At 45.3% G+C, this 21,646-nt stretch overlaps 1 protein-coding gene and 1 long non-coding RNA gene across 15 annotated transcripts in view; one reads left to right on the top strand and one right to left on the bottom strand.

Annotated features, from left to right (window-relative positions):
• The window catches only part of CACNA1C (calcium voltage-gated channel subunit alpha1 C), a 664,664-nt gene extending 653,749 nt beyond the window's left edge, over positions 1-10,915 (top strand). For all 14 annotated transcript variants that reach the window (XM_037064774.1, XM_037064760.1, XM_037064762.1 and 11 more), the window contains 4 exons: positions 26-135; positions 480-583; positions 2,381-2,716; positions 4,459-10,915. In XM_037064774.1, the coding sequence (XP_036920669.1) occupies positions 26-135; positions 480-583; positions 2,381-2,716; positions 4,459-4,761 (853 nt within the window). In that variant the 3' untranslated portion in view covers positions 4,762-10,915. The remainder of the gene's footprint in view (positions 1-25; positions 136-479; positions 584-2,380; positions 2,717-4,458) is intronic.
• A 3,377-nt stretch (positions 10,916-14,292) lies between these two features.
• Positions 14,293-21,083, bottom strand: LOC118999982 (uncharacterized). The gene is made up of 3 exons (XR_005069213.1): positions 20,963-21,083; positions 16,455-16,633; positions 14,293-15,329 (listed from the first exon to the last, which is right to left on the bottom strand). It is a non-coding gene; the product is annotated as an uncharacterized LOC118999982 (long non-coding RNA).
• Positions 21,084-21,646: the final 563 nt, after the last annotated feature.

Raw genomic sequence — 21,646 nt, 5'->3', positions numbered from 1 at the left:
AAGCCCCAGGGGTTCTCTTTTCCAGGCTCTCCTATCAGGATGACGAAAACCGACAACTGACACCTCCAGAGGAGGACAACAAGAGGGACATCCGGCAATCTCCAAAGAGGGGTTTCCTCCTCTCCGCCTCCCTAGGTAAGCCCTCACATCTTGCTCTCAGATGTGGCTAGCCAGTGGGCACCCCCAGATGACTGGTCAGGCCCTCAGAGGTGACAGAAACTGTGGTAGCCTGGCTCAAAAAGCCCCCACACAGTGGGCTGGGCGGATTTCTAAAGCAACAAGAGGGGATTCCAAGGGCAAGGCTTGCCAGGATAGGATGTGGGCATATGTTCCGTGGTAGGTATCAGAGCAAGGTGGAGGGTACGGAGGAGATGTATCAGGGCCACTAACACACTGCCCCTCTCTGCCCCTGGGCACAAGTCATCACAGACCCATCTTCATTTCCTGCTGTGATCCTAGTTCTTTGGCTGGCTTTGCAGGTCGGAGGGCCTCCTTCCACCTAGAATGTCTGAAGCGACAGAAGAATCAAGGGGTAGACATCTCTCAGAAGACTGTCGTGCCCTTGCATCTGGTTCATCATCAGGTAGCCCACACCTTGGACAGGCCACTGGCCACCTCCTAATAGACTAGACAGAAATCTCCAAGATTCCAGTCTTTCCTGCCTCAGACCACGGCTGGCCCTAGCAGCCCTCAGGGAAAGAGGGTTTCTCTACACAAATGAGAGCCTTAACAAGTCTGTCATTTCCCAAGGTGGAGACCTAGGAAATACTGGTGAGCAGGAGCCCTTCACAGGGTTCCTGAAGGATCAGCAGCTCCGGAACTCCACCAGTTTCTGCTTACAGTGGCACAGATGCCCACCCCCAAGACCCTGGCTTCCACCAGGGCAACCAGGCAGGTGTGGCCCTCTCTAGAGTCACAACACACACAGAAACTGAGCTGCACAAAAATCCACCCACTGAAATACAGAAATGGTCAAAACTGGCCAGCCACATGGTCTGGAGTAGGGAGTGATAGCCAAGGAAAATGGGTCTGGGAAGATTGGGCAGTTGACATTTTTTTTCTTGGCACAGATGACTCCGAGATAGTGATGTCCAAGGCACCAGTGTCAGAAATGCTCTTCGTGTCTCAGAACTAATGGAAACGTCAAAGAGTTATCTAAGGCAATTTCTTACCTTCAGAAAAATTAGGTTTTAAACTAGAATTTCCTAAATTTTTTACCTCTTTAATCACACTCCCTTACCACAGGCCTATGTTTTCAATAATAAGTTTTTATCCAAAGGCATTCAACTGCCAATCAAAGTTTATAATCAGCACAGGATTGCCAGTGTGGCTTGGCAGAGTTGATATTATGTCAGCTTAAAGAAATTCACTGTTTTCCTCAGTTTATGTGGCATTGCCTACACACAAGTGATCCCCAGGGACCCCAGGATCCCAGGGTGGGGACCATTGAGAGCAGTGGCTAGGGGAGATCGGCAGGCTGGGGGGACACTGTGTATGGTATTTTGATATTTGTGAGATTTCTGGAAGTTGATTTCACGCATCTGTTTTATCATTCTGGAAAGCAAGAAACTCCTCTTCATCTTCATTCTCTGTTTTGGCCGTCTTACCACCCTCCCACCCCTGAAGCCTTGTTCCTTCCTCCCCGCCTCTCCAGCCGGCCTTTCCCACCACACTGTGTCAGTGTCCTGTGGACATGTCACAGCAGAGCAGACTGTTTTGGCAGCTCACATGGGGACAACGGACCACCCTCAGGACACTCAAGCACAGTGGGGGCAGAGGACACAGCTGTGTGAACAGTTTAATCACAACACAGCGTAAGACTTGAACAGTAGTACAAAAACAAGGTGAGCTAGAGACTGGCAACACATTGTTAGTGGCCCAATGAATTATAAAAGTTGAAACAGTCAGGACTGGTTTCGTCTGGCTGTTTGGATGCGCGGCATGCGTTTTCATAGGCCCTACTTCACTTGAACCTCACACCAGCCCTGCAAAGCGGGGAGACAGTGGACACTATGTTCTAGTCATACAGATGATGCAGCCATCGTCCTCTCTACTCTATCGACAAGAAAGCCAAAGGGAGAGAAGTCACAGCTGGCGGGGGATAGAGCCAGTGTCGAGCAGCAGGTGGCCTTGACTGCAATCTATCCCAGCTTTCGGAATTTAGAGGAGAGACTGGTCCCTTCAGCCAGAGTAATGAGAACATATGTTTTAGGGTGGTTGCAACTTATAGTGAGTCTCAATGAGGTAGGATTCATATGGGTGGAAATGATGGCAGATGAGTTCCAGACAGGTAGAACTAGCTGGAAACAGTAGCTGCTGAGAGACCAGCCTCTCTGGGCCTAACTGTTCCCAGTAACTGCTGCCCCTTGTGTTTCCACAGGCACTGGCAGTGGCAGGCCTGAGCCCCCTCCTCCAGAGAAGCCATTCTCCCACCACGTTCCCTAGGCCATGTGCCACACCTCCTGCCACGCCTGGCAGCCGAGGCTGGCTCCCTCAGCCCATCCCCACGCTTCGACTGGAAGGAACGGAATCCAGTGAGAAACTCAACAGCAGCTTCCCATTCATCCACTGTGGCTCCTGGTCTGGGGACCCCACACCCTGCTGGGAGAACAGCAGTACCACTCGGAGAGCCCGGCCTGTGTCCCTCACTGTGCCCAGCCAGGCTGGGGCCTGGGGCAGGCAGTTCCACGGCAGTGCCAGCAGTCTGGTGGAGGCGGTAAGGGACTCCAAGCTACACAGCAGACAGGAGAGTGAAAGGCTGGGGGGAGTACCTGGTTCTTCCCCAAGTAGATTGGAGATCAAGTCTCCTGGCCAGATAGACGCTCAGTGTCAGGGACGGCTGCAGGACTGCATGGCATGCATGAAATTCTGACCATACAAGGCACTATCGGCTGCTGCTAGGGCTGGGCTGATGCAGAGGGAGAGAGAGACTATGAGGCAGCACACCCTGCCATGGGTCAGGGAAGCTAAGGAAGGTTGTGGGGCTCCTCTGTAACCAGAGGTGTGCTGTGACTGCTCCACATGGGAGCTTGGGCTGCCTTCATTCACACAGAGAAAGTCCCTATCTAGCTCCTAAGCCTGTTGCTCATTTGAATAATCTGGGGAGTTTTTAGAAGCCTGTGGTATTTTTAAAAGCCTTTTGATGATTCTAACATACAGCCAGGGTTGAGACAAGAACAAGAGCACTTCCTGGACCACCACGTTCCGCCCTTGTCAGAGCACCTAGTGCAGTCCTTGCACCATATCTTAGGGGCACCTTTGACAAATTGGAGCAATCCCAAAGGAGGGTGACTGGGCTGGTGAGGTCCCTAGAAGGCATTTCATATGAGAACTGGTTGAGGGAATTTGGGAAGTAAAGTTGGAGAGGAGGTGACTTAAGAAGCCATCTCAAACCTATAAGAGTCCTGTGTCCTGAGCAAGAAGTCTTAAATGCAAGACTGACAAGCAGGCAAATTTTAGCTCACACATGGATCTTTCCAAAAGAGCTCTTCCATTAAAACGAGGAGGGGTTGCTGTGAAGCAGTGAGCCCCTTGTTACTCAACATGTGCAAACGGAGATGGCACATGTCCAGTTGTCAGGCTGTTGCACAGGGGCAGGGAATTAAAACAGGTGACTCCTAATGTTTCTTTGGACCCTAACACCCTGTGCTTTGAGTGGTCTTGGCTGCCCCTTGTTCAGGCCACACATCTCCACTAAGCACCTGCCACTGCAAACTGTATTCTAGGTGCTGGGCACTGCAGAAGAGCAGCATTTCTGCTCTCACAAGCTCACCTGGTGGTGAGGAAAGACAGATAATGAATAAGTATGTGATGTGTTAGGAAGAGGTGGGAGCAATGAAGAAAAGTTAGGCAAGGTAACTGGGAGGGAAGGGTTCCAGGCTTCACTCTAGTGCTTCCCCACCCACTGGCGCAGTGGCTGATTTCCCCAGACAGGTCACTAAAGCAGCTGCTAGGAAGGAGGGTGATGTGGCTGAGCCTGCTGGCCCTCCCCAGCAGAAGCAGAGGCAGAGGCAGGTGCACACGCAGTGTTTGCACACATTATACTCAGGACCCTCATCCCCAAACAGGCAACCAGATGGCAATGGGCAGTGGACATGGACTAACAGTTTCACCAAAGGAGAATGAGGGATCTTGGAAAGAATAATTAATACAGGGTGCCAGGGAGGAGTAAAGGCAAGGGCAGCCTTTTTCCAGCCATGAGACAACATCCCTGCAGCTCCTCAGAGAGCCCAGCTTTCATATGTTTGGTAACAATTTTCAAGTCCCCCAGCTAAGAGGTCTCTCTCTCTCCTCCAGCCCACATACCCCAAATCTCAGTCCTCCTCTGTAAGTACCACATGGCACACACACTCCTGAAGTTCCTGACCAGAAGTCCCTTGCCCTAACCCTGAAAACATAAATTGAGCTGCAAGAATAATATACTTTTCTGGTTCTTCTTCATGGCCCTCCCCTCTTCAGGTCTTGATTTCGGAAGGACTGGGGCAGTTTGCCCAAGATCCCAAGTTTATCGAGGTCACAACCCAGGAGTTGGCTGATGCTTGCAACATGACCATAGAGGAGATGGAGAGTGCTGCTGACAACATCCTCAGTGGGGGCAACCAGCAGAGCCCCAACGGCACCCTATTACCTTTTGTTAACTGCAGGGACCAGGGGCAGGACAGAGCAGGGGGAGAAGAGGATGGGCCCAGTGGGCCCAGCCAGGAGTGTCGGAAGAGTGACGAGGAGCTGCGGGACGGCAGAGCCTACGTCAGTAGCCTGTAGGAGCCAGGGCTAGGAGATGCTGGGTTTTTTATTTGTTTAGATGTTCCTAAAGGGTTCGTTTCAGAAGTGCCTCACTGTTCTCGTGACCTGGAGTTAACGGAACAGCGTCTTCATTCATTTCGTTGGGACAAGACACAGAGTTGGGTGACGTGGAGAGTGAGCTTTTCGATTTTCCGGGGGTGGGGGAAGAAAAGCAGCAACCCCAATTTGTGTCCAAGGAGGAAGAGTGGTGAGGAGGAAGAAGAGGTGGGATGTTAGGGGAGGGAGCATGGGAGATGGCTACCTGCCCTCCCGTTTTACTTCAAGTCCTGGGCCAGGAACCAGCCTTTGCCTTGGGCACATAAAGGGACCCTCAGCTTCCTGTGGTAGCCCTCACAGAAAGGACCTTTGTCAAACGGGTGTCTTTCAACTTTGCTTGTAAAAAAATCATTTTGCACATATTCTGTATGAGCCTCACTGTCCCCATAGAGCCAGGGCCCTGTGGATTTGCAGAAGGAAGCAGGCACAACTCGGACCCAGCCCCACCCCAGAGAGGGAAGAGGAAGCAGCAAGAGGCGGCAGGAGCTGGAGCCAGGAGGAAGGGTGGGGTGGCCCCTGCAGCTACCCACCCCCCACCTTTCCTGCCAGCCGGCCACCCCTCTGCGTCAGGATCACCTTCCCTGCATGGGCCAGGCCACCAAGCTCCACCAGCAGCTGGCCAGCCTGTGGCCAGGGTAGTGGGCCACCTGCCAAGAAGGGGCAGCCAGCTCTGGACAAAGTGAGGTGGTGCTGGGTTCTGTTGAGCACTCTTTTGTTCTGTGGTTTGACATTTTTCTTGACAGCATGTTGCAATTTTCATTTCTCTTTTGGTTTGGGGTTTGTTTGTTGTTTTTTGTTTTTTTTTTAGTTTTATTTTCCCAGGAGGAAGGGAAGAAGAAGAGTGTTTACGTAGCCACTCACCTTATTGCTTTCACTTTTGCAAATGTAAATGAGGTTAGGTATGACCATATTATTTAAATGGGTGTAGTTTCCTTTTTCTACAGTGGTTCACTAGAGCTGCTGTAGGAGAGTTTTACCAGACATTGTGTATGCCCAATCATTTGTTATCATTTCTGTAGGTAGTAAAAATTCCTTTGGTTTGGTTTTATAATTCAAAGGTGATCAGCAATGCACTTGATAAGGTCTTGCACAGATGGATGACTGAGCTGGGTTCTTTTGAATGTCAGGTATATTGGTGGGTGCCAGAAGAGAGCAAGCGTTCATGAGAGAGTCTCTGTGAGTGTGTAATGTGTGTGGCGGGTTGTCTGTGTGGGTATGTCAGACGTGTGGACGTGTGCCCACGCAGTGCCCCTATGTGCCCAATGAATACACAGCTCCCCGTTTCTGGGTTAACAGGGGGTCTGAAGCCAGGGCCATTGGAAAGCAAAAACAAATCACTGTCTCTGCTTCTGAAATGGGAATCAGTAATTCTTTGCATTTTCTGTCCCACAAGATATGCAAAAACAATGCAATAATATTCATTTTAAAAATACAATTGTGAGTCTTGTTGGCATTAAAACTGTATTTTAAAGAACACAGAAATTTAAGGGAAAAACTCAAGAAGGCGTTTTGCTTCGATATATTCTATGTAATGTTTTATTGCATTGATAATGTTTCTGTTGAAGAAACCGTTATACTTGAATTCAGGTCAGTTTCAGTATTTTACAAATATTTTTTTAAAATTGAATTGCAATTGTGCCAAGCGAATATAATGAATTAAGTTTGTTTTTGAATCCACCTCTTGTATATTTTGCTGCATGTAAGTAAATCATTTTGTATTTGGAGTGTGACAAGCTTTACTGTTGAACTCTTAAGTGCTTTTCTATATGTGATTGGGGGAAGGGAAATGATTTTTTTTTAATTTGTACAATGAGCAAGGGTATCACCCATGTAAATCATTATCCTGCTACCCACTAACAGGTTTGGTCATTACTGTTTTGCATATCTTGTGTTTGCTTCCTCTTCCCTCAATCTTTCCAAAGCTACTCGATAGGTATATTTGTACTACATCTCATTTGAGAGACTAGGGCATATCTTGTTCTGATCTTCCCTCTGTCCGCTCTACACCAGTTCTCTGACTGGGTATTTCTCTAGGAACAACTTCGAGGGGTCATGAGGCATTCTGACAAGCCCCTCTCCTCACCGGGCTAGCCTCAGCATCCCTTGAGGGGGAGGAGAGGTAGCTGACCTTTCTCTTCACTCCCATAGCACAAATTTTGCCCACTGGTTTTTCAGGAAAGTATTCTCTGACTGGGAGGATGGGATTAGAATTGGGCTGGTGGGGGTGGGGGTGAGGGAATCCTGGCTCAGCAACTGCTCTGGCCAAACTCAGATAGCAGGGGCTACAAAAAGGCGACCAGGTCAAAATCTTTGTCCATCCAAAAGTCAACCGTGTCTTGCTCACCTCTCCATCTTTTCTTCACTCTGGGACAGGATTTCCTCCAGACCTCTGTTAGTATGTGTGGCAGCCGTGGAGGGGACTAGAACAAGAGAAGCAGCATCAGTAGTTCACAGGGTTGGTAGAACCAGAGACTCTCTGGGAGCATCTCTTGTACCAGTTTGGGTCTACCTAGAGCATCCTGCTGTTGATGCTGTCCTTTGAATAGATTTGAACAATGACGGTTAATTAATAAGGGACTGGTTTGGAGAAAACATGACCAAACCATTCATCCCGAATTCACCCATGGAATCTATTCCAGTCCAGGATCCTCTCAGTCCTTCTTGGCACTTATGTAAGCAAACAAAAAATTTAAATCAGAAAAAGCCCATTCCTCAGTGAAGATGAGTTTTGTTTTCATGAACGAATTCATGGAAATGTGGAGAGATGTGCTGGAAACTCCCAGGTTAGCTTATACTCCAGAAACAAAAGAGTTTCTTCCTGCTTCTCCGAGCCCAACCCATCCAAAGTTTCTTGGTTCCTTCTCATAGCCACCTTCTAGAAATTAAGTTCAGGTGTTACTGTTACCCTTTGTTTAGTTTTCCAAAATGTCTGCCACTGTGCCGCTAAGATTTGTTAGTTATGATGGAGAGGGGAGCCCTTTTGGATTAATATTTGGTTCTTGCTATACATTTGATCCCTAGATAATCTGGGAATCTTAATTGACCACACACACTCAACCTTTTCCTGCTGCATTCTGTTTTCCTTCTGGACTTTTTATCTGCATCACCGAATCCACCGGCCAGCAGCATAGGCTACACGTGGGCTTACTCCAGATGCCCCCAGGGCCCTGCCTAAGTGCAGTCCCCTTGCTCTTCGCCACTCACACCAGAGGCTCGATGCTGCTTTCTAGTCCACTCTGTCCGAAGACCAACCAGCCTTCCTCCCTGCCCCCGTAAGAACCGTGTCAGCAATGACCAGGGCACTTTGCCTCATGCTGCTGCAAAGGAAAGGAGTTCCAGACGGGAGTTCCCAGGCAAGGGCCTCTCTGAGCCAGGCCTCCTACAGGGCTGGCATTTGGTATTTGTCATCATTATAGACTAGTAACATCAGTCATGAAACCAGTGAACCTCATCCACAGTGTACGAGGTGATGTTTTCTTTCCGCCTAAAGGAGAACTCTCCCCATGACCTTGTAAAACTTTTGAGTGGCTGGAGAAAAGCAGCCAGTGCTGAGGACCAGAAGGACTTGAAGTGCAGCTTAAGTTCTGGGTTTTGGTAAACTTGATTTTTATCATCTTCTGACTAGCCCAGCCTCTTTTATTTTCACCCTTTGGTCTTTTAATAACTATTCACATACATGGCTACATTAAGCAGAGAGATTTTCAGTTGCCTCCTTTCTGCCTGTTCCTAGAAGTTTCTTTTTGGCCTTGAAGTAAAAAAGGAGACTTTCCCCCTAGATTTTGGCTTGATTCGTGAATTTTTCTCTGCTTTGCTTCAGAAAATATTATAGTCCACTCCTCAGCTACTAAGTCTGACAGATGTCCCTCTGACTGGGAAATCCAAGGAACAAGACATCCTTCCTCAGTCTTTTATCCTCCCCTGGGGCACTGCTTTCAAATGTCAGGGCCTTGTTTGGAGTAAAGCTGCTTATCACTTCCTCATAGCCATCTCCTCAGAACTTCCACTTGTCACACAGCAGAAGACAGTAAGGCGGCCACAGAAGTATACCTTCCACTGCCAAAGTAATACGTTCAGAAATAAGAGAGCCCAGAAAATGAGGAGTTTGGAAGCTATCAGCCAAAAGGATGATGGTTTTACATAGGCCTGTCACTCCTAAAGGCCAAGAAACAGAACAAGAACTTGGGGTAGGAATGAAGAAGAGCCCTGGTGGTCAGTGTTTCAGCCTCACCAAACCCAAATCACACGTGTTGCTATGGAAGGTGATGGCCTCTCTGTCCCCAAAGAGCCAGGAGAATGAGACCACATCATCTAAGAGGTAGAAATGGTTTAGCACAGAGACCAGGAGAAAGTTTCAAGAGGACCTCTTTAAGCCCCAGGAGAGTAAAAAGAAAATTGCTAGTAGAGTCCATGCCAGTTCTGTTTCTGAAGATGTGGCTCTGGTCTGGGTAGAGTGTAAGCCCAGAGAGAACTGGAAAGGAAATGGGGCAAAATGGGCATTTTTTTATTTCCAGTGTATCTGTTCCCATTTTATGGGAAGAAACATACAGGTCAACCACTCACAATGGCCAGTACAGGGCAGAGGCTCATGTCTAAAGGATCTACTTTGGAAGAAGAGAAAAGTAACATTTGACTGTCATTGTTTTCCCACCAAATTGACATTATCTGGATGGATGTGGGGTGTCCACCCCTCATCCTGCCTCTCTGCTGATGTCCCTGCCCTGGTGTTAGCCAGCACACCACAAAAACAACCCCAGTCAGAGGCAGAGGTGAAGGCTTGGCCTCACCCCGGTGCAGCTCTCAGTCCCCCATGTCAAGGGTTCCAGCATAACACAGTCACAGGGACATGGGGAGGGAAGTGTCCTACCACTGTCCGGGTAGGGGGGGTCTGGCCCTAAGCAGCTGTTTTAGCCTCCTGCCCCATGCCCCCATTTTTCTCCCCACCCCCACCAGACTAGTATAGTGAGAGTCAGAGAATTCTTAGCATAGTTTTTTGTTAAGCCATTTCTTCTTTTATTTATTTATTTATTTATTTTTCAAAGCAATGAAATATTTCTGTGTGGAACCAGATACCAATGTAACAGGTAAATGGGTTTCTGCCAGATTTCCATGTTGTCAAGTAGACACTTGGACACCACGTGCACTCGCACACACTTAAACACGCATACACACCCAAGTCCACATTCACACATACATGTACATGAATACACACATATACACTCACAATACACCCCCACACATATATCCTTAAGGGACAAATGTCCGTGCTGGGACTGAGCTCTAAAGAAATGACTCTGTCTCCTCCCAGAAGGCTGAGCACGCCCTATAGAGAGAGAAGTAGGGAGAGGGCCAGAGTAACTTCCTTGGCTGGGAATAGTGCCATCTGAACCTATTATTACTAGGAATTAAGTATAATATATCCCCATTAAGAAAATGCTACTACTCCTAAAATCAAGACCCTTCCCTCATATGACTTTAAGAGGCTTGGTTCATAGCAGATGCAGTGGTAACGACTCGAGCTTTCTGGTGTATTAGAAGAGCCATTCAATCCATCGCTAAAAGGGAATTAGAGATTCCAGTGGAATATCTTAAGCTAAGTTAAACAAGTTCACCACTGGGAGCAGAGTCATAGTTAACATTGTTCTCTACTAAATTAAGGAAAACAAGACAAAGACTATTTTAAAGGCCTGAAATGTCACATCAGCAAGAGTCAAATATTCTGCCTTCGTATCAGATGCTGGCCCCTTCACAGGTGTGTTCCCCTCTATGGGACATCCTATGCACCTTGATGTTCAGAATCTAAATCTTCTAATTTGTATCAGGCCCCTAGAAAGGGTACATGAGGCTTAATCTACTGTGAAACAGACATTTGCTACAAGTGTATCATGTAAAAGTCACTCTTCATAAATAAGCCAATGTCATTATCACAGGCAGTTCTTGGTGGGAAAAGTGGTAAGTGCTAAGGGAGGGTTATTTCTATGCAAAGAAATACAGAGATGGACAGAATAATTCCTATTCACAGTTTGGGACTGGAGAACTCTGGTGCTGAGGTTTTTAGAGACCTCAGTTGAGAAGCAGAGGGGTAAGGAAAAAGAGGGTGAGCAGACATCAGCCTTGGCAGTGACTTCAAAGGCCCTTGGAGGAAGTCCCTTCTGAGGGCAGAGAAAAGCCAGGAGGAGAGAGAAGGCTACTTGCTGTAGAGGCACAAGAGGAATAAAAGGGGAGGGGTCATTGGGTTCTATCCCAACCCCCTCCCCCTAAGATGTCCCCACATGGAGAAATTATACTGAGGCTTAAATGGAAAAAACAAAATTTGAGAGTCAAGGGTAAACTAGTTGTAAGCCAACGGTCCCATGCAAAGGGCTCCTTCAGAAACGACTCAAATGCCGTGGCGTCTTTTGGCTCACATCACACTATCATACATCAGCCACCTCCCATTCCTCGACATTTCAACTCCATCCCTTAACTCCTTACCCAGGTTACGCACCACACGTAGCTGCTGCCTGTCTCGCCCAGAGCACATGCTTTCTCCCAGTGGCTGGGGGAACAAGGTCTAGCACAGGAGTAGTCTGTGGACATCAACAGCATAAATAAGATCGCACAATCTGGGATGGGAGTAGTTGAGACCCACCTGTGGGAAAAACAGACAAGTTCATCAGGAAGTAGGTGGCAGATCCCCAGTTGATGAGCCACTGGAATATCTACTACTCTCATAATTTTCCTGTTTTTTTAACCCCAATGGTACAAAGCAAGCAAAACTCCCCTTAATATAACAGGCTCCAGACAGGCCAGCCCATTCATCCCTCTTCTCATGTCCTCTTGCTCAGGCCTACCTTCATGCCCCCAGACCACACTGTATCATAGTAGTTCTCAGAGAGTTGTAGAAAGAGGGACAGTGCCTCCATGGTCACCCCAATGCCTGTCATCATCCCCACACACCTTCCCCTCCAGGCTCCACGGATTTGCAGTTCTTACTATTGTAAATATTGTTGTACAGTTTGTAATCATCAAATAATCCTGTCGTCAAAGGCCTCGCCTGCTGCGCCTTCTTACCATTGAGAAAGGCCAGGGAACCTACGAGGGGCGACCTTTCCAGAAGAGCTTCAGGGTGATGATCTCTGTGTGAGATGCTATGTATATTCCTGTAAGATTGCATTTTTATCTAAGGAATAATGTTATTTAAAAAAACCAAAAAACAAAAAACAAGAATTGCAAATAAATTTCTTAACAATGTCTACCTTGGTTTAATTGTATCTTCCCTCTTCCACATCCCTACTCCTGTTTTCTAGATGTCACTGAAACATACTTACCTCTCATATTTTTCCCTCCCAAAGGGGAAAAAGGCTGGGGAGAACATGGGAAATCTGAACACAGTGATGATCTCTAACCTTATTTCAACATGAATCTCATTATCCATCTCTTCCTTCCAATGAAAATGTTAACAGAAAACTTCCTAAGTTGACAGAGAGAATAGGAGAAATTAAATGGACAATCCACAAAATAAAAGAGCTATCCCCCAAATATTTGCAAGGGCACCAAATTGGTTTTGAATGAATGAAAGAAAGAAGTAAAGAGTGGGGAGAGAAGGGAAGAAAGGAGGGGGGGAGAGATCATGTGTATTAACATACTTTGAAGAGTATAAAAATGCAAATTCTTTTGTTTTTTGTTATTAAACTGACTCAGAAAAAGCTTTCAGAATAATTCCCTGTGTAAAAATAATTTGTCTCAGAAGCTATGTGTCTTACTTGTATATAGTTGTAAGAACAGGAACCCTCCCACCTTCTCCCCACAGATGAATGAGTCTGTTCTAGGAATTGCAGGACATGAGCCAACCTCCTTACTTCTCTCCTAGAGGCCCCCTCTGCCCTGCCCCACCACCCAGACCCTGAGCTCTGGAGTCTAGGGCTCTGTGAGAAGACAAGAGGAGGGCAAGGGCTGGATAGAGTAGCAGAGGACCAACTGCCTCTTAAACTGCTGCTTCACCCAACTCCTGGAGCAGGTTTGGGGTGCTCCATCAGGACCTGCCCACAAGGTCTCAACCCATCGGCCGATCACAGCCAAGTGCGAGTTGTCATTTGCTACCAGTAATTCTAAAAGTGCCAAAGTTTGTAAATCCTACTTTTAATCACCCAGAACAGATTCAAGATTTACCCCATAATGAAGTTACTTTGTCTTTGATTTTGCTATGCTTTCCTGAATGGGAATAAAAGGAGTGGACATATAGCTGGTGGATGGAATCAAACAGAACCATGGAAGCATGTTACCAAAGCGAGTTGCCCCTTATGTGTGTAGGGCCTCACCTCTGCTTTATGATCTGAAGGTCTGGCCTGATCTTCAACCCTTCTCCTGACATAAGGTCTGCTTCTGCCCATTTCTTCCTTCCTTTCCACAGTGGAGTTGTGGTTATTGATCTGGTTGGTGAGAGTATTAGATATTAACTGGGCCACAGTTACTAATGTGCTGGATTACTGAAGAGTAAAAAATCAGTACACATACATGACACTGTCTTATATGTTATTTTTCCTGCCTCCATATAGTAAGCAGAACTATGGATTCTCTCCCTATATCTCTATATCTTTTCTTCTCTCTCTCACCCTGTTTCCATATGGCTTTGCCAGATAAGTGGGCTCTGAAGTTACTCAATCTCTTGCTCTTTACAGGCATATTTGGACATATCAGTGCAAGAATCTGGGTTGTGGGAAATGGGGGAGTAAAAGACCCTAAACTGACTAAAGAGCCAGAATGATGGGCTCCAAACCAGCCTTCACAGAGCCCTATACTGTACTCATTATTAGACATTATTCCAGCTAACAATAAAATAGCGCTTATATTTTTAATTGGCTACAGTCCCATGTGTATGATTTCCTGGGGAATCCCAATGAGAGGAGAGGAAGGGCAGGACTTGGTACTCTTGAATAACTTAAATAACATCAAAACCCCTATTACCCCATCAAGTAGGTTGACCATTTAGCCCAGGTGTTTCTTTCTCTTTTTTTTCCTGCTTTTACTTTTATTAGTATTTATTTTATGCTGAAGTTACTTCCAGGCCATAAGCTTTTGTTTCTTCACTTTCTTCTGGGCTATCTTTTTCTTCTGTGCAATTTACTCTTCTGGTTTAGGAACAATCTGCTCTTTTTCAGTAGGATCATCTCAGTGTGGCAGGGAGAGCTTGTGTATGGGTTAACCCACCCATGAGCTCTATAAGTTCTGCATTGTATCATGGGAGTTTTGTTCACCTGGATGTGCTCAGTGACCAGAGAATCTACATCTAAACCCTTAAGCTCAGCATTACTTTCTGTATTTTTAAGCATGTGCAACAAAACCTCAGTACTCTTTTTGAGCCACTATTGGCTCAAAAAGACACCCTGTGTCCAGCCCCACTGTTTGGCCTGGGTGCAGCTACCAACTCCACCATTGTATCGATAGAATAGGACACATCTTGCAGATACTTAGTGACCTTTCAAACAGGCACACCCTTGATTGCCTGGGCAGTTTCATGAGTGTTCTTAAACTGCACACAAAGATTTGAACCAAAGATTTGATTTTCATGATTTTGTGGGGTTTTCTGGGTCAAGTGAATAGCAAACCATCTTCCGAGGTCACCTCTGGTCACTTTCAGGCAAAGGAACTATCCCAGGTGTTTCAATGAGGCCCCACTGATACTCTACATGACCCAATTTTGGGATCAGAAAACATCGTTATTATATTTGCATGCAATTATTGGTGTGGCAGGATTCCTGATACCCAATAAAACCTTCTTCTCTCACAACTGACGTGCAATTCTAGCATTAGCGTCTCCTCTCTTTAACTTATTCATCAGAATCACCTGGAGTGCTTGATTAAAATATATATTCTTGAACACTACCGCAAAACTATTAAATTAGATTCTTGGAGATTGGAACCCATCAATATCTGCATTTTAGCGAGCTCACCAAGTTATTTAGAACAATGTCAGACTTTGATTTCTATTAAAATGCCAAGGTCCTTAGAAAAAGAGACTTCTTAAACTTTTTCCTGTGGAAACCAAAGGTCTATGGGTATGAATAAAAGATTTGGAGTATGTTTTGATGGGAAATGGGAGCAATGATTGTCAGCACTAAGAAGAGAGACTGGAGAGAGGAAGAAACAAGAAAAAAAGGTGCAAGAGGGTTTGGGTAGAAGGTACAGAGGCATCATGAGACAAACTTCTATTTCAACTATTTAAAAAGTTCGATCTGGTGAGGGAGGCAATGAAGTCAGCCAAGGCAGGCAACCTGGCCTCTGTTCCAAGGTCCAGTGCAAAATGAAAGATAGCTCGACATTCTGCACATGGCTGTCATCTTAAACATCTTGTTAGAACTCTGGAAAGACTTCTGCAAGCTCCTTTGTGGGGATGGTGGTCCTTAAAGTCAGGCTGCTGTCAATGGGACTCTCCCAAGTCTTCTCTACAGCACCTTCAGCTAGAGGAATGCCAGCTCTCTACAGCAGGAATCAGGTTGATGGGCTGGTACCCGCTGGTATGAAGAAAGGGCAGAAAGGGGAGGTTCTTAGGTGTTGAAGGAGAGGGTCCTGAGGAATGCCCTGTATTTCAGGCATTCCCCAAACAGCAGTGAGGTGACTGACAGTCACCTCTAGAACTCTACCTAAGAACCTTGAAATGTCAAGCTTGTTTTCAGAAAAGGAGAGCATTCAACATGTGTTAGTGCTGAATAATCATTTAATATGCTCTCTAAAAGTAGGACTTTTGAAAGTAAGGAAGGCCTGGCCCCTTAGTTGTCTCAGCCCAACTAAGACAGGAGGGAGATTGTAGCCCGGAGAAGATGGAGCATGGGAAGGCTGGCTGTCAGTAATCAGAGCCTCCCTTATCTCTACTCTTGCCCCCAAGTCACATATCCAGAGACTGGCCTTTTGAAATAAACCAGATCACATCCCATTTCTGCTCTCAACTGTCCATGCTTTTTCCTAATGCTTAAAATCCAGTGTTTTTACTGCGATCTATAAAGCCTCACATGATCTGGTCTCATCTACCTCTCTGCTTCTCTGACCTCTTTTCCCACCAATGTGTCTGTCCCACTCACTCATCCCAGCTATACTGGCCTTCTCGTCATCAGTTAAACGCACAAAATGTATTCACTCTGCCAGTTAGCCACTTATTGCCTCTCATCACTACATTGCTCCTTTGCCAGCTGGCTCAATGTCAGTAGAGGCTTTGACAATAGAGGGCACTGAAAGGGCATTGAAAGGGACTTTCTTCTGAATTTTGGTGTGCTGGTTTTAGGCACGGTAGCCAGTGGAGCTGTTTGTAAGAGGCCAGGGAGTGCTCATTTCAGCAGCCCTTACAGACCAACTCCAGGCTGCTGATGCCCTCCAGCAACTTTCTCCCCTGCACCCCCCACCCCACCACCCAACTCACTGTGTTTCTGGGTCAGCCCTGGCTCATAACCCTCCAGCATGTTTCCCTGGCTATTGCAAGCTATGGGCTCCCCAGGCAGCCAAGCTTCTCCCAGGAGGTCTGAATCAGCCTTGAGGCAAGTGGTGGGAGAGCTTTTCTAAGTTCTTAGTGCCTTCCTACTTTATTCTTCTTGGCCCTAGAGGTAATAACTGCTTTTTGCACTTACCAGTTCTAGTTTGTTACTCACCTTTTACAAGTCACAATTCTTCATAGCAAATTTCTTTTGTTCACATTACTGTTGTCTGCTGATTGGACCCTGATGTTCCTGTTCCTGGGAGTAGTCTGAGGAGACAGGCACTCAAAGCTGGGATTTGAGAATGGATTTGGTCCTGTGTTTGGGTTTGAGGGCAGCACAGAGGCCCTCACCTGCAAGAAATTAGATGTCAGTTACCCATGACCTACAGAGACATTGCAGTTAATTAAATCGTCACCGGTGGCTGATTGCGATGAAGTACTTATTAGAGCAAATGCCTTGAGAGCCCACGTGGCTACTATACTGGATCATCACGACAGTAGCAATGACAAGGACTGTGCTATGTAATTGATTCTCCTGAGTGCACTGCATCACTTACAGAAAGAAAAAGACAAGCTCAAGATTATAGTCTGAGAATCAGACACCTTCCATGGCAGTCCTACTATAATCTCTTATTTCTTGAAACCATAGGACCAATATTTCTGAACACCAAACACAAAATTTAACAGAGCAAGTGTCTGAATTATAAGAGTAGTGAGATTCACAGTCTTTACAACTCTCTTATGTGAAAGTTATGACACTGAGAAATAATGATACTGAAACTTACAACAGAAAAATCTAGTAGAATGCAAATGAAGCTAAGAATCTCAAACCTGTGAGTCACTCTTAGCATACCGTGATAATGGATGTAAGTTAGTAGTGCTATGACTAGCCTTCCTTGGCTGAAGAACCCTATCACAGTGTCACCTTGAAAGAGATACTCATCCTCCTCCAGACCCATAATTATCACCTCTTGTTGCCACTAGATCCATAATGGGTCAAATATCAGCATGTTTCAGGGACTCTTATACTCAATTTAAGAATTTCCAAATGTGTAGAAAAGTTTTGAGTTTATTAGACTTTATTTGAGCCACACAAAGGACACGCCTAGAAGCAAGACCCCAACAGACAGAAAATGCTTCCCTGAATGACAGTTTTCAGTTTCTTTTACACACTTGGAATTAAAGAGGAAGCAGAAGGAATATTACATGAAAATGGGATAAAGCAATGCAGGGAAACCTCCATGATTAGATCATTAGGATAGTTAATTATGTGCTCTCTCAAAGGTGGTTATACTTCTGAGGGGATCTAACTCTCAAAGGTGGTTATACTTCTGAGGGGATCTAAAAAGGTATTTCGACTGTGTGTTAACAGAAACCAAGGGCAGGACCTGCCTAAACCTTTCACCAAAGAAGTTACAGGCTTGGGGTGTGACTACCTACCAGGACCTTCCCAGTTAGGAATTTATGATCAGATCATCCTCTGAGGTTACTTTTGGTTAGCTTTATTACAGAGCCCCTTTTTCTTCGACAATAGTAAGACCCAGGAGAAAATAGCTTACACAGTAGAAGAATTGCAAGACTTTCTCTAATATACATGTTGGAAAAACCTAGGTACACTTCTATTTAAACTTCTAAATGTGGGAAAAAGTCATGATTGCAGGGGGAGGGGGAATGGTAATGGAAAAAATACAATAAAAAGAAATTATTTTAAAAGTCTTTAATACAATCAGTTTGATATAAAAAACCTATTTTTAATCATAAAAAATTCTNACAATAGTAAGACCCAGGAGAAAATAGCTTACACAGTAGAAGAATTGCAAGACTTTACACTTCTATTTAAACTTCTAAATGTGGGAAAAAGTCATGATTGCAGGGGGAGGGGGAATGGTAATGGAAAAAATACAATAAAAAGAAATTATTTTAAAAGTCTTTAATACAATCAGTTTGATATAAAAAACCTATTTTTAATCATAAAAAATTCTTGGAAAGGTTTATAAAAATTGGTTTTTATAACATTAATTTTATTGCAAATGAACAGATCAATTTATATTAGAATTTTGGTAGAAGTTTTCACAAATGAAAAATTTTTGTCACACTAACAATATTTGCCATATGAGTAATCATGCCTTTATTACATTTTACATGCATATTTATTAAATGTACCTATTGAAGTACAAGTTCTAAATATCACTTTTTCCTACATTCTTCTCATTCCTAATGACATACTTCACCGCAACAAATTATACCCGACTGCTCTCAAATAGCTCAGACCTTTTAAACCTTACAGTCTAATATTAAATGTAATGAAATCTAAATTTTAATAGCTTGGCAGAGTGGGAGTTTTAAGTCTTACATCAAGTCTTACTAAGTCCGCCACCTTGCACAAGGCATCAAAGAGCTCACAGATGTTAGCTATAGTCATTATTAGCTGTGTGATTTGGGCCTGGTTTCTCTTAGGACTAGTTGTTTGCATCAAGCACAGCATGCACACAGGTACTAGATTAGCAAATACATGTTAAGTTCTTAGGACACTGTCTGGCATCTAATGAGGTTCAGTACAAAGCACCAATTATTCCACAGTTATAAATTAGGGACAGTGAATTGATTATCGAGGCCATAGATATTTCAGGAAAATTTAAACATGTTAAACCAAGTCATAGGCTAAAAAGCTGGCAGCAAATTTTATACCTTCCAAAAGCATTTCAATATCTTGATAAAAACAAAAATTACTAATATGACGTCAATGACCTTCTAGCCCTGAGAGGGCCAGGAATAAAACCCACACATCCACATCTACTGGATGCCAGGAAGTGTACTATGTACTTTGTACAGGTTTCTCACCTAAGCCACATGATCCTACGGCAGGAACTACCATTCACCTTTTACAGGTAAAACACACTTTAAGAAGTTAAAAAGAAGGCTGAGGTCACTGAATGACTGTGGGAAAATCAGAACTTAATGGGCTCTGTGCACCTCCAAAGCCCACACTTTCTCAATACTTATGTATTGCAATTCATCTGTTTGAGAGTCTTCTCTCCTGAGAAGTTAAGCTCCTAGAGGAAGAATCCTGCCCTTCATCATTTTAACCAGCTGCCAAACTCAGTGCCTAATATATAGGAAATGGAAATGAACCAAATTAATGGAGCAGATGCTGGATTTGGTAAATTAACTTTGTAGATGCTTAACATGATGATTTTGGAAGTACCAGGAGGTAAAACTTTCAGGCCAGATTAGGCCTACAGTTTCTGCAAGAAGGAAAGTTGTTAACTTTTCCTCAAAACTATACTAAGAAGTTGAAGAAAATGAAGACAATCGGGGGACAGAGTAGAATCAGAACCTAAAATAAATTTCATCTTTATACTACTTTTGAGTCAGGCACAGGCCATTTCCACTTCCCAGTCCAGTCTACCTCCCCATGCTACTCTTGGGAATTCTAAATCTCAGACTACAAGTAATTCTAAAAAACTAAATAAACTTTTTTTGGTCGAAAATCAAATCACATATTTGAAACTCTAGTTTCAGTACCTAAAATCGTGATATACAAAGACAAATAGAGCTAAAATTAGTTTTATTTTATCTGCCCCAAACCAAGCTTATCCCTTCACTTTGCTCTGCTTAGAACTTACAGATAGTTCAACTTTAAGTATGCTAATACTAACATTATCACCTGTATGGAAGTTAGTGTGGCAAATTCCATGCAAACATAACTGTAAAACAAATGAACGAGATTTTTAAAAAAGCACACATCATTAAGTTTACTACAATCATATCTATCCTAGACTCCTCTTTATATAATAGTTAATAGTATAGTAAAGAAATTTAAAAGGGAAAAATAAAAGTAAAAACCTAAAATTCATAAAATTCAAAAAACCAAAACAGAATGGGCACCAGGTAAGTCCCTTTCAAGCCTGCCTTGTTTCTCCTTTCATTCAGCCATTCATTCAATATTATTGGCTGAGTACTGACTGCCAGACACCATGCCGGGGCAGCATGAATACAGAATGAATAGAAGCCGAAGAATTCAGTCATTCAGTCATTCAGTAATTTCCTGGGGGAGGAAATGGATGTGACCAAATCCATCGCACAGTAGGATATTAAACTCCTCAATAGAGTTTTGTTTTAAAAGAAAACCAAGAGCCCAAATCTTTGAAAAAGAAAACGATGGAATTTAGGGTATCCACGGAATTACTAACGACAGGGCTGAAGACAAGTGTGTCCTTGCCAAAAGACAAATTGACATGGCATGTGAACTCACAAGGTGAGGCCTCTTTTGCACAAACACAGAGTGGAAGCAAAATGGGGAACTTAAGTGCGGACGAACTGAGAGTGAGCAGAAGGCAGAACGGACGGGCAAGTGGAACTCGCCTCTAAAACGAATAATTTTAAGTTCACTCGTGGGGCAAGGGTTTCACATGGAGGTCCTAGGCCCCAAACTTGGGTGAGGGGGCCACTACAGGCCTCCCTGCCCCCTTAACGCAACTCCTCAAATTGGTGACGATAAGGTCACCAAGAGCGCAAAGGGCCCCTCCAGAACTTGGGTTCCCCGACGGGCTCTTCCCAGCCTTCCAAAAATTTGCCCCAATCCCCACTGGCAACGCAGAAAAGGGAACGGACTTATCTCTGGGAAAGGAGGCGGCGCTTCCTCCCACGCTAGGGGTGGACCACCAGGAAGGTACCCACCAGAGACCAGCCGGTGCTGCCCCTTGTGAAGGGAAGCCAGACTCGCTCAAGGCCTCGCCGGGACCACCGCCTGCCGCAGAGCCCATCCCCAGGTTACAAGCCGCCCCACCAGGCGCACAGCACAGCGCACACCCAGGAGCCCCGCCCCCGCCCCGCCCCCGCCCCGCCCCCGCCCCGCCCCCGCCCCGCCCCCGCCCCGCCCCTTGGGCCCTGGGCGAGAGCTTTAGCCCGCGGCCTCCCGCAGCAGTGCGATCTCGCGCCCTCTTGCTCCTGGAATGAGAAATGGCCGAGGTTTTCCCTTCCTCCAGTTGACTTGGGAGTGTGTGTGTCTGGGGGGGGGTGGACGGGGAGGGTGAATTCTTCCCGGAGGGGCGGTAAACACTCAGAAGGCAGCCAGCGAGGCCTGAGGGCCTTCCACGAGGAGAGGGGCGCTCTGACCTGCGACCACTGGATGGACCTTCACTTGAGAAGATGGCAGAAATTGAATATAGGTGTGACTGAGGAACATCAGAGTTATGGTTGTGTGGGACCAAGTAAATTAACTGTACCTAAAATCTTCATCTATTTTGACTTGAAAAATTATTATAATAACCCACAATATAAATTTGAATACCAAACATCATTCAACATGACGGAAGTGAAAAGATTTAAGGGTAGGAGAAGCATTGGGAAGTTGTGATTTGG

The sequence above is a fragment of the Sturnira hondurensis genome, unplaced genomic scaffold, assembly GCF_014824575.4.
Source record: "Sturnira hondurensis isolate 20B ecotype Veracruz unplaced genomic scaffold, ASM1482457v3 Scaffold0015509, whole genome shotgun sequence".
Taxonomy (NCBI): domain Eukaryota; kingdom Metazoa; phylum Chordata; class Mammalia; order Chiroptera; family Phyllostomidae; genus Sturnira; species Sturnira hondurensis.
Note: the sequence above shows the minus strand (reverse complement) of the source record. Positions and strands in the feature narration are given on the sequence as shown.